Source organism: Myotis lucifugus, unplaced genomic scaffold (assembly GCF_000147115.1).
Source record: "Myotis lucifugus unplaced genomic scaffold, Myoluc2.0 scaffold_61, whole genome shotgun sequence".
Classification (NCBI taxonomy): domain Eukaryota; kingdom Metazoa; phylum Chordata; class Mammalia; order Chiroptera; family Vespertilionidae; genus Myotis; species Myotis lucifugus.
In genome coordinates, this window is record NW_005871109.1 from 1971159 (window position 1) to 1990450 (window position 19292).

At 43.6% G+C, this 19292-nt stretch overlaps 1 protein-coding gene across 8 annotated transcripts in view; it reads right to left on the reverse strand.

Moving 5' to 3' along the window:
* Positions 1-19292, reverse strand: part of TEAD1 (TEA domain transcription factor 1) — a 246393-nt gene that overhangs the window by 158433 nt on the left and 68668 nt on the right. For all 8 annotated transcript variants that reach the window (XM_023754525.1, XM_023754523.1, XM_023754521.1 and 5 more), the window contains exon 2: positions 7482-7737. In XM_023754525.1, coding sequence (XP_023610293.1) covers positions 7482-7638 — 157 coding nt within the window. In that variant the 5' untranslated portion in view covers positions 7639-7737. The remainder of the gene's footprint in view (positions 1-7481; positions 7738-19292) is intronic.

Sequence of the window (19292 nt, forward strand, 5' to 3'; positions counted from 1 at the left end):
CAGATACATTTGTCTCTCTTCCATGCTCTTGCATTCTTAAATACATACTTGTGCATTTCCCAATCATAAATAATCTCACTTTGAGTTGCCCTACCACTAAGCTGTGTATATCTCTGGTACAGAATATACTTCCTTAAATGTCAGTATTATAGTTAGTGTACTGACTAGCTTGGTTTCAAATGTCAGCTCCACCACTTACTGTGTGACCTTGAGAAAGTAACTTGACCTTGGTGCACCTCAGCTTCCTTAGCTATAAAATGGGGATAATCACAGTATCTATGTCATTGGGTTGCTATGAGGAACAAACAGACATCACATTCTAAAGCAAAGAGAAAATGCCTAGCACATGTAACTGGTCAAACAGGTCAGTTATTTTCATTATTTTTTATCTCTTGTCCCCACTGCAGTCAAAGCACAGTGCAGGCCCTCAATGAATGATTTATGAACCCATGTCTTCTTCAGTCCCAGAGCTCACCCACTGCCACAGCAAAGCTGTTGGAAAGCATAACTCGGTAATAATTTAACATCCTTTCCTCTTTCTCCCATATGACCAATTCTTGAGCCATCCTAATTAGCTATTTTTTTTTAACCTGGATTGCACAAGGGCTCACACCTTGTGTATAAACCTCTGCATGGTCCCCACACACTCAACTTCCCAATCAAAATGCTGATGACGTTGGCTTTGCTCTTCTCACAGGAACCAAACTATTTCAAAATCCCTCATTACTCATCTGTGCTTAAGATTCCAGAATTAACCCTTGTTCTACTACTGTGCCTATTTGGGCAAAAATCTTTCCTACCTCTTGAGCTAACTTTTTCCAACACACATAGCAAAAGCCAGGGTTTCCTCCTTCCCAATCTGGAAAGACCATTAAAATACAAACATCTTTCTCTTTTTCTTCCTCTCTTTCTAGCCAGTTCCTTCAACAGTAGAGGCCCTGGGGTATAGAGGCTTATTTATTCACCTTCTTTTGTTTTAGCCAGTGATTCATGTATTCATATATTCAAGAAACATTACTGACACTTTCTATGTCCCACAAGACAAGCCGGATGGGATCCCTGCCTTACGGAGGTTCCAACCTGTTCTAAGGGTACAGTTCTTTGTGCTTCATATTTTTGGCCAATTCACTTGAAATAATGCCCTGACACACAGGTCAGACCAAGAGAGGAAATCAAAGATGCCACATGATGTTCGGATAGAGAAATGGAAAGAACAACTTCATCTCAGGCCCCAACGGACACTTTCAAGGCCTGGAGATCCTACAGGACTCGGATGGTACAGCCATTTCCGTATCAGGACCTCTAGGGCCTCCACAGACATAGACCACCTTCCTGGTCCTCAAAGCTACGTCATGATAGCCCACTGTCTTACAAAGGGACAACCTGCATTTCCTTGACCAGTTCTCCAGATCAGATGTCTGTCCCTTTGCCTACACTGATTAACTAGTGCACACTCACACCTGATGTCCCTTGTCTGTTCTGCCATCACCTCACTAAAATGGCCCCCTTCCCTAATGTCTTGTGCTTGTGTGAAGTAAGCAAAGGGGCAATTCCAAGTTCTGTGCTTCCCTGGCTGGCTGGTCTCAGGGCAGCAATTGGAGAAGGCTGGCCCAAAGATGCCTTCCTCTAGTCCTCACACCTCAGCTCTCTAGGGCTCACCAGTAGGCCTGGAATCCCAGCAAGAAAGGGGGCATCCCTGGAGCTGTGCTAAGCAAGGACCCTGAAGACACCCACTAACAAAAAGGAGAAAGTCACTGGCCAGCCATCATTCTGCCCAGCCTGCCAGCAGGATCCTAGGGCACCAGCATCTTCCAGACAGCTTCCTGGCCATCATCAGGGCCAGCCTTGTGATCCAGGATCCTCCTGCTGTGTTAGTTGAGAAGCATTCTTCCTGCCAGCATTGGGCCAGGTGCCTCGGACATCAGTGGCCAAGAATAGGCTGCAAAAGACTAAGTAGAAGGTGACCATCTTCAAAGGGCCCTCAGACTTCCCAGAAAGCTCTGGCACACAGCCCTGACCTCGGGTCAGTGTTTCCTGCAAATGAACTTGTGATGGCTCCCCGAGGGCAGGGACCATGTCTGTCCAGTTGACAACCCCTAGCACTGGGCTGAAATGTAGGCGGCGCTCAATACCTACTTGCTGAATTAATGTTTAATGACCTCCACTAAGGAAGGATGGAAGCACAGTGGAAAGAGCCCAGGTTTTGGAGTCAGACAGGCCTGGATTTGCAACTTTCCAGCTCTACCATTTATGCTGGTCACCTGCAAGCCACTTTACCCATCTTAGCCTCAGCTTCCTCATCTACAAGGTGGGGATCATAACTCACACCTCGAAATGTTGTTGGGAGCATTAGATGGAAATTATATGTAAAGCCTTTAATTCAGTCCATGGCAGAGAACACCTCTTGTTTTTAGTTCATAAATACTTGTATAGCTCTCATTGTATACCAGACACTGCTCAAATGTGGTAGGGGAGGTCCTAGATCACAATTAGTTTTAATTCTTATATTGATCCACTGAAACAGGCTCTATTTAAATCCCTTTTGCAATGGAGGAAATGGAGGCACACAAAAGAAAAGCAACTTGCCCAACATCTGATATCAACAAATGGCAGGGCCAGGATTCATATCAATTTCAAAGTCCAAGATTTGAAGTGCTACACTTTTCCTTCTCTAAAGCAAGCAATCGATGAACGTTATCTCCTGTCCCTACTGTGGTTTGATGATGGGAGATATGTGACTACATAACTAGACCAGGGTTTTCAGTTGCCACAGACACACACTCAGGCATTCCTGATGCAGCCACTGTGGGAAACAGTATGGAGGTTCCTAAAAAAATTAAAAATGGAACTGCCTTATGACCCAGGGATCCCACTTCTGGAAATATATCTGAAGTAACCTGAAACACTAATTCAAAAGATATATGCACCCCTATGTTTACTGCAGCATTATTTACAATAGCCAAAATTTAGAACTAGTCCAAGTGTCCATCAGTAGATGAGTGGATAAAAAAGTTGTGGTAGCCCCGCCGGTGTGGCTCAGTGGTTGAGCATTATTGACCCATGAACCAAGAGGTCACCAATTCAATTCCAAGTCAGAACACATGCCTGAGTTGTGTGCCTGATCCCCAGTGGAGGGCATGTAGGAGGCAGCCACTTGATGATGTTTCTCTCTCATTGATGTTTCTATTTCTCTATTCCTCTCCCTTCCTCTTTCTCTAAAAATCAATAAAGACATGTTAAAAAAAAAAAAAAAAAAGCTGTGGTAATTTGCACAATGGAATACTACCCAGCCATAAAAAAGGAAATCTTTATCTTCTGTGACAGCATGGATGGATTTGGAGAGTGTTATGCTAAATAAAATAAACCAGTCAGAGAAAGATAAATACCATATGATTTCACTTATATGTGGAATCTAATGAACAAAATTAATAAACAAACAAAAAAGACTCATAGATACAGAGACTAGGCTGACAGCTGTCAGAGTGGAGAGGGTTGGGGGTGCTGGGTGAAAAAGGTGAAGGGATTAAGCAAAAAAAAAAAAAACAAAAACAAAAACCCTTATAGACACAGACAAGTATGGTGATTACCAGAGGGAAAGGGGGGTGGGACAAAATAGAAAGGTAAAGGGGGAGATAAATGGTGACAGAAGGAGACTTCACTTGGGGTAGTGAACACACAATACAATTTATAGATGATGTGTTACAGAATTGTACATTTGAAACCTATATAATATTATTAACCAACTAGAAGCCCAGTGGAGGAGGGGAGGGGGTCCCTCAGCCCAGCCTGCCCCCTCTCACAGTCTGGGAGCCCTCAGGGGATGTCCTACTGACGGCTTAGGCCCGCTCCCCACGGGGAACGGGCCTAAGCCGCAGTCTGGCCTCCCTCTGCGGGCAGATCTGGGGCTGCTGGAGCCGGGCAGCGGTGGCGGCTTGGACACAACCCGCTCCGGAGCTGCTGGGGCCAGGTGGCGGCGGTGGCTTGGACACAACCCCCTGCCTCTGCTCTGGGGCTGCTGGGGGCCACGCTGCTCCCCTGTGTGTAGTTCTCTCAGGCTCTGGGCTGTGCCTGGCCCCTCCTCCTGAGCTGATCGTGACCGTTATGGCGTCCTGGCCTAATATGCACATTACTTCTTTATATATATAGATGTCACCCCAATAAATTCAATAAAAATTAAAAGAAGTACAACCAGAAAGGAAAACACAGAGAAAAAGAGAGAATGAGTATGCATCCTCTTCTTAATTATCCCTAATTACCCGTCTACACATAGGGTGCCCAAGACAGAAGTAATCTGTCCACATGGGGACCAACCATATAAAGACTCAGCTTCCCCAGACAAGGGAGCAGAGAAGGAAGTCAGCCTTTTGATGGCCCAAACCTCATCATAAAGAGAGCTTTCGGTTCTTTCTGTCTATAAGATTGCATTTGCCCTACTGCCAACCAAAGAGGAAATTTCATTACCAAAATAAATCAGTGCTGCACTTGACCTTGCTTTTCCCATGGCTCAGGATTAGTGACATCACAATGCACTCTACAAATGCTCAGAAATATCAGAATAACCCCCTCAAGTCAAAAACACTTGGTATTCCACTAAAAGGCATTAAATTATTTTGATTTTACTCCATGGAATCCAAAATGCTTTCAATGTTTTCATTTACAAAATGCTTAAGAGAGAAAGTATGCGCTCTGGACCTTAAGAAACCTCGACTCCTGGTCTGGTTTGTGTCCTGATTCACTTATGGTACGATGGGGAACAGGCCGAAAGCCAAGGAACAGTAGCTCTGGCCCACAGTGCTCACATGACTCAATACCCAAGTGGCTGGGGCCTCACTGTGGAGGCTCCCAACTCAACCTTTACTCGTCCTCAAAGTCACGAGCAGGTCACAGGCAGCTCCAGGGCACCTGGGGCAGCCCCTCTTAAGGGGTCCAGGTTCCATCTCCCATGGCTATTTCCTTCTGAAGTAGCAGTAGAAGCAAAGTTCAGGGGGATGTTTTCTCTCCAAGGCAGATGCATGGAGTACAGTGACTTCAGGACCGCAGCAAATGCATCTCCTGCACCCCCATATCAGGATACACAACCCTAATGCTGCTCACTCAAAAATGACCCATTTTTAAGTCAGGTTGGTCACCAACACAGTCAATAAATGTAAGGCTGATTTGTGTGTATCTGTGTGTGTGGGGGGGAGGGAGGTCTTTGGGGGGGGGGGGGACTATCCATACAGAGCATGTGCTCTCAAGAAGCCCTCAGAATCTGACGACCATGGGTATTAAAGATGTGCTCCCACAACTAGCACCATGTTGGTCAATGAACTGACTGCGGTACAAGTCACAAAATCACAGCATCACAAAATGGCAAAGTCCCAAGGACCCATGGACATCATCTACTCTACCCTTTTTTTTTTTTTTACAGGAGAGAAAAACTGAGATGCAGACCAAAGGTAGGCTTGTTTGAGTTCACTGTCAGTAGATGACTCAAATTTAAAACTCCTCACCATTCTATTTCCTAACCAGCTGCCCCTGACATCCAATTACCAACGAGCCCTCTTACACCATTATTTTCACAAAACAGTGTAATTATGATGAGGTTATCAGCAAAATGGTTAAATCTACCATGGCTGGTACCTAAAAAAATACACTCAAATGGAGAAAACAAAACTGAAGTTGAAAAGATAAACTTTTGCTTTGAATTATGTCCTTAGTCCTGAAACCTAAAGGGACAGTGCCTTTCCCAGTATCCCCTGTGACAAATAAAGGGCTGTCGTTATTCTCCACCAGGATTTCCAATAGTAGGCCAATATTTTAGGTTACAGCAATTTCTGGATAAACAAATGGGAGTTGTATAAGGTAAAGTAGTCTGAAACCACCTTCACTACCCATAATAAAATCAGTTTCAAAGAAGGCTTGAAGATTAAAGTGCTTTTCTCTGCCTTTAAAATGGGGAGGTTTCATTTTTAGGTATGAAGATAAGACCCTGAAAACAAACAGCCAGGCCTAGGACGAATAGATCAGGAAAGATACAAACACACATAAAATCAAAGGCCCTGAAACTTTCTACCCACAGCAGCTGTGATGTTTCATCCTGGGTCCATTTCAGCAGACCCAATGAAGCTTCTCTGGCTACAAAGGATTACATGAGAGCATAAAACAAATTCTGAAGGTTTGGGTTCTCTCTCCCATTTCTACCCCCCACCCTTGTGTGTGTGTGTGTGTGTGTGTGTGTGTGTGTGAGAGAGAGAGAGAGAGAGAGAGAGAGAGAGAGAGAGAGAGAGAGAGAACACAACAGGCTTAGAGACTCTAATGTTGCAGAAAGCAAAATTTTCCTCGTTTCCATTACATCATCCAAGTTGGAGACAGGGAGGGCGGAGTGGGGGCACAGCTGGTGGCAGCTGCACCACCATCTGCTTTCTCCTTAGCAGTGTGTGCTAGTTTGAGTTGCAGCCTCCTACGGCTCCTGATAGAGGAGGCACAGTATTAAAGGTACAACAGCCTATTATGAAAAGCTTTCAAATTATTTAGAAATAAATCACTCTTGTGATAAGTTAACCTCAGGTAGGTTGCTAAGCCAGTTCTCTTTGAGTTTAGGTTGTTTGCATCTCTTTAGACTCAGCTATAGTGCAAACTCTGTCAACTCAATGTGCTCAATTAGACAAGCAGAATATACAAGCAACCACCTGCCATCTGCTTCCCAAAAGGTAAGCAGCCAAAAAAGCATTAACAGAAGGACTGGGGAATGCCCAACCCTAGCAGGCCAGCTACAGAGTTTGGTATCCTAAGCCATCTGGTCAACCAGTCTTGTCCTCTTGGACACTCATGGGGTTTCCTTCAGAACACACTGCCTGGCATCCCTTCTAGAAGGGGAGATGGGTGAGAATAGCCTGGGGAGAGGGGTTAATGCCCTGTCTGCCATTCAACTGCAAACCAGCAATGAAGCTGCAAACAGGTGGTTCAAGGATCTGATTAAGCCATACACATAATTTATCTAGTCTATACAGGGTTATGTTAAAAAGAAAAGAGTGCTGACTTTTCAAAATGAGTTTTCCTATATAAACATCTAGATTGCTAGCTCTTCCTGGAAAAAAAAAAAATTAAGCTATATGGCATCAGCAGGCCCCTGTTTCAGTTATCTGGAGGTAAGCGGCTGCACTTGCTTCCATTAGGCATGCGTTCTGAAGAACGAGTCCCCACCCTGGTGTCTCAAATGCCATTGCATCCATCTATGTTCCACCTGGACCTAGAGAGCTTTTGATATAATGTCACTGAGCATGGAGAGGGAGAAGAAACCCCCAGGGAATGATTTCCCAACTGTCCTTTACTGATTCTCCTCTTGAGTTGAGATTTAGTCCCTTGGATGGCCAACTAAAATTCTGCCAAGATCATTCAACACAACATAATGAACAGATCTAAGTAGAAGGCTAGCTACAATGACCCTTCAATACAAAAGCAGGTTGCAGCGTTTCAGAGAGGCATTCCAGACCACTTACCATACATCTTGCCTTCGTCTGATAAGATGATTTTCCTCCTCCCACAGGGTGGATAGATAGCCAAGGCTTCCTGAAAGCTCTGCTCAATGTCAGGACTCCAGACCCCTTCCGCATCGTTGTCAATTGGCTTATCTGCGGAGTCACTCATCCTTTCCATGTTTTCGGCAGGGCTCTCGCTGCCGCTCCAGCTGCTGGGCTCAATTTTGGCGGTTGGGTTTTCCAAGCCGAAGCCTGGAGCCTTTTCAAGAAAATAAACCTAATAAAGAAATGAAAATATAGTGTGATAAGGATGAGGTAACCACCAATATACTGCTCTTTGCTAGTTTCATTGCACATTCTTCAGTTGGCAGATCTGCTTGAGAATAACTGCTAGCGGAGAATATGGAATTTTGAGATCCAAGTGGCTTTTTTTCTTTATGTATTCATGCTAGGCACTCAATACAGAAATGTAATGGTGGACAACAGCTGTATAATTTTCGCAGATTAGAGAAAGTTTTCATCCAAGAATAGTACTCACTCTGAGTTGCTAGTTCACAGCGAACCATGCAAAACCATTTACTAAGTGCCTCCTATCTACCAGGAGCACTCTGCTCAATAATAATCAAATCTCCATAGCAGAACAATTTTGTTTAAAAGAAAATAAAGTAAAACAAAAGATGTCTGCCTCACTGTGGCCCGACATGGTAACTCTGAAATGTTAAATCATCCCAATATTTGTCACTGAGATCACCCAGATGCGAGATGGTGGCAGGGTAGAAGGAGGAAGGAGATTATTTTGTTATCACAAAACTCACTCTACTATGACAGCTGACTTGGACCTGCCAGTCCATAACATTTGTCTGCGGGACATTGAGCCTGAACAGTCAGGTCATGTTGCCACTCTCAGCTTCTAGATTGTAACCTTGAAGCAGGGACCAAGTTGTCCCCATTCTTGCCTTCCCTGCAACAGCTACAAGAGGCCAGCACATTTACAGAAAGAAATGGTTTACACCTACATGGGCACTTCATCTGGAAGCCTACTCAGAATTCCTGATCATAAGAAAACTGTGGGGGAGACTTTCATTTCTTTCTCTGTAGCACTGAAGGTTACAGAACCAAAAGAAATCTTTCTCAAAGGTTTATTCCCCTTAAAGTATGCATGAAACCTATGGTCTTAAAGGGATAAGCTTTCCACATGAATGTCAAACTGGCACAAACACCCATGTGAAAATGATCTAATCCGGTACCCCCTGCTGTCCACACACTAACATATCAATATTCCTTTGTTGAAAAGGCATCAGATCATTAATTCAAAGGCTTCCCCCCAAAGGGGAGAATTGTTCCTGGCAACTGATCGAAGAAGGGAGGTGGCAGGGTCACAGTAGAGAGAGCTTAGTGGGCCTACCATTCCCTGCCTTCTGCCCCCATCAAGTCCAGGCAACATTACAACAGAGGCAGCCAGAAGGGAAGCAGGTGCTGGCCCCACCAGGCACCAGGGACTGCTCCGTGCTCCAGGGCAGTTACCTGAGAGGGAGCAGCCTGTCTTCTTTCTTTCTCCCTCCCCGTTGTATCCCTTTCCTCTGCCCTCCCCCACCAGTGTATATCAACAGATCCCAGGTGCAGAAACTCTGAGGCACAAGAACATTACACAATTAATGGTATAACTAGTGGGTGATTTTGGCTTGGTACCCTGACAGCTTTTGAGATTTGGCAGCACCTGGATAAAAGAAACCCCCAGGTTGTCTGCCTTTAAATGCTGCCACAGATCCATCATTCAAAGAACTTGTCAGCAAAATATTTACTACTTCTTACCAACACGTGTACATTGGCACCGGACTTTAAAAACTGCCAAATGTTGAGGTATAAATTATGCCACAAGAAAGGGTTTTGTGATTAACCCCCAAATGAACTCTGCAATGCCTGCAGTGTGGGCCTTTTGAATTCTAAAATTATTACTTTTTTTTTTAATCTAAGAGTCTTATAAAATTCAAGCTGAGCTGTATGCTCCCCTAGAGTCTGTTCTAGCTCCAAAGCAGTTTATTGGAGAAATTATGAGAATACGAGTGAATGCTTTGAGCAGTGGCTAATCCGCTGTCTACCTCTCCGCCTAACCTCCCCCAACCCACCCTGCCACCCCCAAAACAAAACAACAGACATAAAAAAACAAAGGCCAGTCTTTGAGCTCTGGGCAGCTCAGAGAGCCACATTTTAAGAAAAACAGTAATGTACTCAGCATGCAACCGCTATGGTAGAGGGACAGAATCCAGGACAGTGAGGGCCAGTAAAGGGACTGGGGAACTTTACTTGCCTAAAAAGAACATCACCATGTAACTGAGAGCCTCAGAGTCTTCAGACCAAACTCCCCAACACTGCCCTAATCCAATGCTTGCAGTCCCCTCTCTAACACTTCTCAACTGGTCATATAATCTACACATGAACATCAACAATGACAAGGAACCCACTACCTCCACACTGACATACTGAAATTCTTCCATCTACTAGGCTAAGACCCATGTACAGGTTAACTTCTATACTAACCCATCCCTTGCAGAAGCAAATCTCCCACCCAAACACCCATTTATATGTGGTAGGAGCACATGGCATATGTGACAGGAGCAGCCCTACTGTGTCCCAGACTAGACATAATTCACATAATACCTGGCTCAACCCTCATGAACACATCCCAGTTTGTCCATGGCCCTCAATAAATGATGCTCAGAGATTGACTAGGATCCACAAAACCTCTAGGCTCCCACACTCCAATTCCTATTCCTGAATTCCCTTCTCTAGTGCAACTGGTTTAGGAGCTAAAGACAGGAGTTTATTTATAAATCCCATTATTTTAGCCTACATGGCTCAAAGCTGGTAAGATTTTTTTGAATCATAATTGCAAGCTTAGTGTTCTTAGACACTGAGCATCCTCTGAAGAGCTAGCTGTCACATGGAGAGGGTGTTGACCCATTCTGTGGAAGTTCTAAGATGATTCCAGCTCAACATGAGAAAAAAGTTCCTGCTAGTTGAGCTGTTCAAAAAGGGGTGGGCTGCCTTAAAGACAGACAGCAGAGTCTTGTAGACAATTCCTTGAAGTTACCACTAAAGCTGGGAGTCACAAGCCCTTGGATGTTTGGGGAATGCAGTATTAGCATTAATTGATCCACCCACTTAGTAAGCACAGGCACTGTTCTAAATGCTCACATGTTTTTATTCATTTACTGCAAAGGGAAGAACTCTGTGTCCAGGCCCTTGCAATGTGGTCAACTGGAACTCAGCAAGATGGAATTACCTACTCTGGACAAGGGCCAGGACACAAACCCCAGAAGCTACCAGATACATAATCCACAGAGTTATACAGGCCCTTGGTTTTACAACCCAATTGTAAGATGAGGCCCTGTATGGGCAGAGAGTTTCCAATCACAAGACTGGGGCTGGCTGAGAAAAGCTCCCCGTACTGGATACTGAAATAACCATTCTGGCATTCTATCCCTCAAGTCCCTTCCAGACCAGCTCAAAATCCACCTCATCCTGGAAACTGTCCTTGTATCTAGTGGCTCAGAGTATCAGCCACACACTAGGAGTGTCCTAAAAATGTGTGGCATTGGTTAAGTCCCACCCAATCTATCTGGTTTCCACATACATAGCAAGAAGCACCTGCTTATTACAAATAATAAGATCTAATCAAGTGAATAATGTATCTGTAGAACTGATGTCCACCTCCTCATCCCTCCGTTGAGCAAGGGAGTTAACTTTCACACAATTCAGTAAATAAAGAACAACATAGAATTGGCGGGGGGGGGGGGGGGGGGGAGGGTAGGGCATGATATTCAGGCTCAAACTGATCTATACTCCAAACCTGGCTCACACACTAGCCATGCAGTCCAGAATGAAGTAGTTAATCTCTCAGAATCTCAGATTTTATTTGTAAAATGGAGATAATAAATACAATCCCAACATAGGAAAATCATTAAGGAGTGGAGGGACTCTATCTGACAGGATTGTCGTAAAGATGTGAAGATAATGAGTGAAGGTGCTCTGTCATCTATAAAACCATGACCAGATGTTCATTTGTTTTCAAGTCCATTATCTCTAGACAGTGGTATGTGCCTTGTAGTGCCCAAATACCTACTGATAATGGGATGGTGAAGAAATGAAGGTGCTCTCCTAATGGTTCCCTTTGGGAAATAAAGTTACAAAGGATCGTTAGATGACTAAATAAAAAATGTATATTTGTAACAAACCCCTCTATTTCTAATACTTATATAAACCTACACTTATATTCACAGGTTCAATAATTTTCGTATTTTTTTGGGAAGTTTGGTTCAAGGGAACAATCCCAGACCTAAATGAATGCCAAAAAGGAAAGAGAGAAGGGAACTCTTGTCGCTGAAAATCTACTGTATATCATGTAGCCCCTACGTGCCTCAGTTTCCATCATTAACACTTTTGTAGACGTTCCTCTTTTTCTGAAACTCTTCCTAGCCACACCATAATAAACTCCAAAAAGAACTGTTAACAGGGACCTGCTAACTGCCCAACAGCCACACTTCCTAAATGGATCATTATTTTACAACTACCCACTGGCACTCTAAAAAGAGCAACATGAGTACAACGGAATGACATCATATGTATATTTGACCAATCCACATTTTAACTTAAGAGCTGAGAACAGAAGGGGGTGAGGGAGTCAAATACAGGTGCTTCTGACACCAACTCTATTCATGGAACGTATGAACAAAGGATATGACATAGGACCCAGGAATCTGCTGCTCCATCTTAATTCCTGTGGATCCCTCATAATGCAGCATCTCACCCACTTGTGGGTGATTTAAGAGCTGTTAAACAAAAGGGTTAGTTTTAACTAACTCTCATGATTCATAAAATGCCACTGAACATGAAGGTCACACAAAAAATCATACGCTTTGTCTTAGTCAATGTCTTAACACTCTCTGAGGCAAAAGGAAAGGAGTAGTTAGGACTCTGTCTCTATTTGAGTAACCCAGGACTATGTGGTACTTGTAGCCCCTGAGTGCCTCAGTTTCCATCATTAACACTGAAGGAGGCCAACTTAGTCATTCATCACCTTGTGGTTCCATAGACTCAACTAATAGAACTCAGTATGTTGGCTTATTATTGTCCCCCACCCATTCACACTCCAGTGTCCCTGAGGGTAGGGACTGTTCAAATCACCACAGTATCCGCAATGCTAGCACAGCACCTGGCATAAGAAATATTCCAATAAAAGAAAGAAGGTACAAACCAACAACCAGATGACATGAACATTCTTTGACAACATGACTAAACTTATCATCAAGCTTCACCCTGACCCTGGCTAAGGTTCTTATGAGTAGTAAGAGCCCAAAGGAAATCTCCAAATTAGGAAGACAGACTTAAGTCTAACACAGTTTGGATAACCAAGTGTTGGCTGAGCCAATTTCTTCTTTATTAATCATGGTTACTGACAACCAATAGTCCATGTTAAAGGGACAAATATGGTTTGGGTCCTCTAGCAGGTAAGCTTCTTCTAACACAAACATTTTGAGTGGAATGGTAAGTTTGGAGATACAACATTTTATTTTTGCTTTCCCTTTCCTTTGGCCACCAGTAAAAATGACAGCTTTAAGAAAAGCCATAAGGGAGGCAAACTGGTGAGGGTATAAAGACCAGAAACTAAAGAGGTGGCCAAAAAAGAAATTCACAAAGGTAAAAAATAATAATAAATTAAAAAGGTAGCAAAGCAAATCTGAGCGAGTAGGTGAGTGAAAAAGGCAACATATAGGGAGTTGCACTGAGAGCAAAGCTAAGAAAAAAGATTTCTAAGCACTCAGGACAAGGTGAAAGCAGGCACAGGTGGAGGCCACTTTAGGGTTTAAAGAAAGAGAATCACATGATTGGAATATTTGTAGGAGACAACTCGACCAAGCATTTGATGGTTCAAAGTTCACTGTGATCTTAGTAAAAGCACAAGTTTTTCTCATAAGAGGAAAGCTGACCTCCAACAAAAAGACTAGGAATGAAGGAACTTTACTTCCAAAGTGAACTGGTACCTGAAATCCAAATTCATCCTGCTCCCAGGTTGCAAGCACAATGTCTAAAGCTTTCACCTAGAGCAGTGGTTCTCAACCTTCCTAATGCCGTGACCCTTTAATACAGTTCCTCATGTTGTGGTGACCCCCAACCATAAAATTATTTTCGTTGCTACTTCATAACTGTAATTTTGCTACTGTTATGAATCGTAATGCAAATATCTGATATGCAGGATGTATTTTCATTGTTACAAATTGAACATAATTAAAGCATAGTGATTAATCACAAAAACAATATGTAATTATATATGTGTTTTCCGATGGTCTTAGGCGACCCCTGTGAAAGGGTCGTTCGACCCCCAAAGGGGTTTCGACCCACAGGTTGAGAACCGCTGACCTAGAGGTTCTTAGTTAATCATTGAACTACCCTTGTTGGGTATTATCCCCACCTTATGAGGTCCAGAGGTTGACTAAAGTCATATACTTAACAGATTTTGAATCTAGGAGTCATTTCTCCAGAGAGAATGCTCATCCCATAGGAACATCAGACTCACACTACTTGCTCACTAGCTGTAGGCTGGATTTCAAAAGGAGGAATGTAGGCAGTGCTGAGCTTTGTCCACGACTGACACCATCAAGCACAGTCTAATTAATTCCTAATGAATAGTGATGATACTGACTCACCTCCCTGAGTAGCTGGGATGAATGTCAGGCACTAATGATGGTTAATCGCTTCTGCATATGTAAAATGGGGCAGGTTATTATTTTCCTACCATTTCAGACACTAGCCAAACTTGCTAACAAGTGGCTTGAGAAATTCGAGGATCAGCAGCCTGAATATTGAAGGCAGCCTCCAGAGAGATAGAACTACAGAATGTAAGTCACTGTCAATGAGAGAGCAGATCTTTTAGGGAATGCAGACACTGAGAATTGAGGCCACATCTGCTGTGGAGCCAATATCAGCCAGTGAACCTGGGTGTCATATACTCCAATTGTCAACAGGCTCCCTCTAATTTCAGCAGGAAGGAGTGGATAATTACTCCTTCTCATTTTCAAAAATCACTCCCCTATCAACAGGATCCATCAACACGCCAATACCTCTTCACCAAGCTCCCGATGCTGGGTACCCATTAGAGGACTTAGCATTGCCCTCCTGAGTTGCTCTAATTCTCTGCTCCATCAGCCCTAAGCACTTGCCCAGGTGACAGCTCAAGAAAGGCTTTGATTGATTTCATGCTATGCAGCTCTGTATTACCAGCCTTTAGGGGAATAACCTCTCTATCCCCTTAATGAATCTGTTAGCCTCTGAGAACAGAAATTCCTGCCTCTTCCTTTCCCCCACCACACCACCAGTCAAGCTAATCACTGCTCTCCTTCATCAGTAGAGTCCTTCAAAATGACACAGCCACAGACTCAGGTCCAGCCAGTCTATCCCATCTGACCATTCCAAAGTGAAGACTGGACATTGAAACAGTGCACTCATAAGGGGAGCTTGGGCTGGATGATATGACTTGCAGGTTGAGTCATGGATCCTGGGAGGTGGACAATTTAACCTCAGGAAACACATTTCAAACCCGGAAACAGAAGTTTGTTTGCTGCTCTAAGAGAAAAAATGCCAGTTAGCAGTGAGTAGCTGTCAGCAAACATTTTGAGAGGAAAACATGTAAGCCCCTTCCCAGGTGTAACAGGTGTAACAGTCAAAGAAAACCACAAAATTAACTCCCCAATTCCAATAGGTATGTAGTGTGGACATACATTTGAGGTAAACTCACCAATCATACTGCTTACCAGAAACAAAGAAAACAAATACCAAGAAAATAATACTCTTTAGTCACTAAATTATGGGTACTATAACTTCCTTAGTTGGTAAGATTCACCACATTATCACAATGCCTTAGCATTTTAAATGACAATGAGTACAAATTCAAAATCAAAAGTAGACAGTTAATATTTCAAAACATACCAAATGTGAGATAAATACATACACTGCCTTTGGCCAAACCTTAAGACAAGCGTTTCAAGAGGGTCCATCTCAGCCCCATGCCCAAGGGAATGCCTACAAATGGGCCTCAGACAATCAGAGTGCTTGTTCCCTGGGTGGCAAATCCATGGGTCATGCCTGGGGTGTCATCCTTCTTACAAAAGGCCAGTGGAGACTCACTCAATGTTACACAGCCTGTTGACAGCCAACTTAATGATATGTTGACTCTGGACTGACTCCGAATCCCAGTAGCTGACTTGCCTAGAGGCAGCTCCTTTGGCAAAATTCTAATTCTGCTACATAGAGAAATGGTTCTCCAGCTTCTATGACTTAGGATGGTTCTCTCATTCTGGCCATCTAGCCGGGATTATTTAGACAGCATGGTGGGAGACAGAGGCAACAGGTAAATACACAATTTACTTTGGATGAGGCTGTAAGCCAATCTATAAGGAAAACTGGAACCAAGATGGCATTTTAAAGTGCTGAATTGTGAAGTCCAAGTCCTTGGTTCTTTGACTAAATACATACACTGGCTTTCAACTGCTCTCTAAAGATCCAACTGATCCACATGGATTTCATCAGCATTCGTATCAGAGGATCCAAAACCTAAGCTCCAGCCTGCCCAGAAGGAAAGAACTCCTGTTTCCTGTCAACTTCGGGTAACCAAGACCACAATTTGTCATGACACACTTGGTTCCTTTCCATCATCTCAACCATCAGAAATATCACTTGTGAGGGTGGGTGTTGGGTCTGGCCTATATGCCTTTAAATATCCATTTCTAATGGATCTGAACATACAGATCCTTATATGCTAACCAAATCATACAATAGTATTTTTTGAGTCCCAAAACACGATCATACAACTCCTTGGGAGCAGAAATAGAGCTTGCGTGACCTCTAGGACAGAGGACAGTGGCATGTGGCATTAACACTAGATAAAAGTGGGACAATGCATAAGAACAGAACTAACTTGTTTGATCCAGTACCTTTCCGACTCCATAGTTACCTTAGAGAAAGTTTATTCCAGGAGCTCTGAATAATTGCTTTTATTGAATTATGCTTTTATGTGATGTCATTAGCATACTACAAAACAACCTGTGAATTAGTCACTGGTTTTTCTACATGGATGTTGAGGTGTCCTTCATCAAATCACATAGGTTGCTCTTTATAAAAATGCAAAAGGAGGGGACCCTTTCCCCCTTCCCACTTGGGAGTCCATTCTGTGGGACTCTTTCCCTCTCCCCACGTGGGAGTCTGTACTTGTTCGTCAATAAATCTCCACCTTTGCTATACCAAAAAAAAAAAAAAAAATGCAAAAGAAGAGTTTGATAAAACACCAAACACCATGTGTTTGTACCTTGTGGCCAACCAGCTAGGCCTTGACTTTCTTTACTCACTGGCTACCAAGGTGCATTGAGCCACTCCGGCAGAACCCTCAGGGAAAGCACGGAGGTTATTTTAGTCGACAAATTTGGTTGCATTCCTAAATCCACTTTAGGTCCTTACCTCTATTCCCTTCTTTTTCTTCCTTCTTTGCCCCACTCTTAATTTATGCTATTTTACAGCCTTGCAAGCTGCCTTAAATTCATTCTGAAATGAGACAGGAAAACTATTTTTGTTTTATAATTATCTCCCTCTCCCATGTCTCCCACCCAGGTGTCAGGTGCTAGAGAGAGAGATGGAGATGAGTAAATGTGTAACCTTCCCTACCCTCAAGGAGCACCCTTCCAGCAAGAAGACAAAGTTATTATCCTTCAAGATGTAAGCCCCAACTCCTTCCTGAATGCCAGTAGCACTTTTGCTCACTCATTGCATAGGAAGGACTTGTTTATGTGTCTGTCACCCTTGTTTGTGGGTTTGTGAGACCCATGTGAGGTCCATGCCTTTAATCATTTTTCTGTCCTGGGCATTTAACGGAACGTCTAGTAAATAGCAAATGTTCCCCCAAAATAATGAGCGAACGGATGTCTAAATAGTGAGTCCATGAGTAAATGAATTAATGAACAAGTACATGAATATAAGATGTCAAAAGAGGAATAAAAGTGCTATTTGAGCACAGAAACGGGAGTGGATTCTGTCTCGAGTCAACAACAGCCTCATGGGAGGTGACATTTAGGCGGGTTTTACAGCCTGAGTGGACGCAGCAGGCCGATTAGGAGAAGGGCACTGAGAGGCCTGCTCAGAGATGTCCATGGAGGGGAAGTTGTGAAGAAAGGGCAGAGCAAGAAAACAGAAAGGTTGGGGCAGAGGCTGGAAAAGCAAGCTCCGCCAGATCGCAGGGGACTGCCCGCATAACAAAAGGTCTGTACTGTTTCATACAAAGGCAACAGAAATTGGGGGTAAAGAACAAATAATTTTACAAATTTGGAATCAGAATTTTTTAATCAAAAGCCTTTTCAGTGTCCCAAGGCCAGTTCTCTAGATAAATTCAAGTGTTGCAATGTGGCATGTCCCTAAGCATTTCAAATTTATGAAGGCGTTTTAATTCACCAAAAGACAATGACAGTTTATACAGGTGTGCTTGTTTAAACAGCCCAGAGCCACAGGATTAACTCTACTAGGTACCCAGTCACTCCGTTCTTCCAATATGCTCATCAGACTTTGCTTTCAAGTGCTCTCCATTTCCCTGGTCCCTAAAGAGGGCTGTGTGCTGCCAGTGTTCTCATCCCGAATTCTGCATGGGGACTGGAATGCCAATGCTCACACAGTGTGCAAACATCAGCTCATGCCCACACAAGCAAATGTACCAACTCACCAAAAATACATGACATTGCATGTTCAAAAATATCTTCTGGTTCCCAATGTTCACTGATACAATTGAGTCCCCACCCTTCCAATAAAAAATACAATCTGCCATTTAATGATGACAGTGAGGGCGCAGCTGCAAAACAGGTCTTACACTGAGAGGGATGCAAATTCAGGGGCCGATGAAAGCCTCACCCTGGCCTCCATCCCTGTCCTGGTCCCTGGTTTATGCCTAGTTCAACTTCAGAAGGAGAAAGAACCTGGCTGAGGCGAAAGAATTGAATAACTGTTGTCCCCCACTTTAGACAATAAGACACTCATTCAATTAACAAATATTACTTGAATACCTACTGTGTGCACAGCACCAGCTCTGAGAGGTCCACAAGCACTGCAAGGACACACAGTGGGACAAGACCCCCAGACAGAGAGGTACAAACAGAAAGGTTGAGGCAGCCAATTCTGAAATCAGGCCTTACTCTGCCTTCACTTCTACATGGCCCAGGGTGTTCTGAAGGAGACGGTCGGACTCTTCCCTCCTCACCCCTGAAACCTCTCAGCAAATGTATAAAGCAAAAAAGTCAAAAGCCCACAACTTGATTCCATCAACACTTCTGCAGCTCCACAATGCATGCATGCACCACACACACAGAGAAGGCATCTCTTTAGGAGAGAAAAAAAAAAAAGAGGGAAGGGTATACATTTCTCTTCCTTCTACAGGTTCTGCTAAACTGGTAGCGGAAGGTGGAACCCTCAATTCCTCTCTAAAATGTAATCCGTTTTCAATCACACCTACAAAGCCTCTAAAGCCCTCCCTCTTTCTCAGTCCAGTGGCCTAATGGTAGGGATGCAACTTGAGAGGCCAAAAGACCCAAAGGCAAAGCAAACAAACCCAAACCCTCACAGTCAGCCTGTGAGTGTGCCTCACAGAAATGGCATACTGGGTTCTGGCACCTTCAAAGTCACTTCTCTGTGTCTAAGCCTCTGTCTGTAAAAGCACCAATTAAAATCCAAAAACCATTTTCCAGGTCCTGAGTGAGGGAAACCAATCCCACAGCCTCCTGAGGGATTCCACTCAGAGAACCTGGC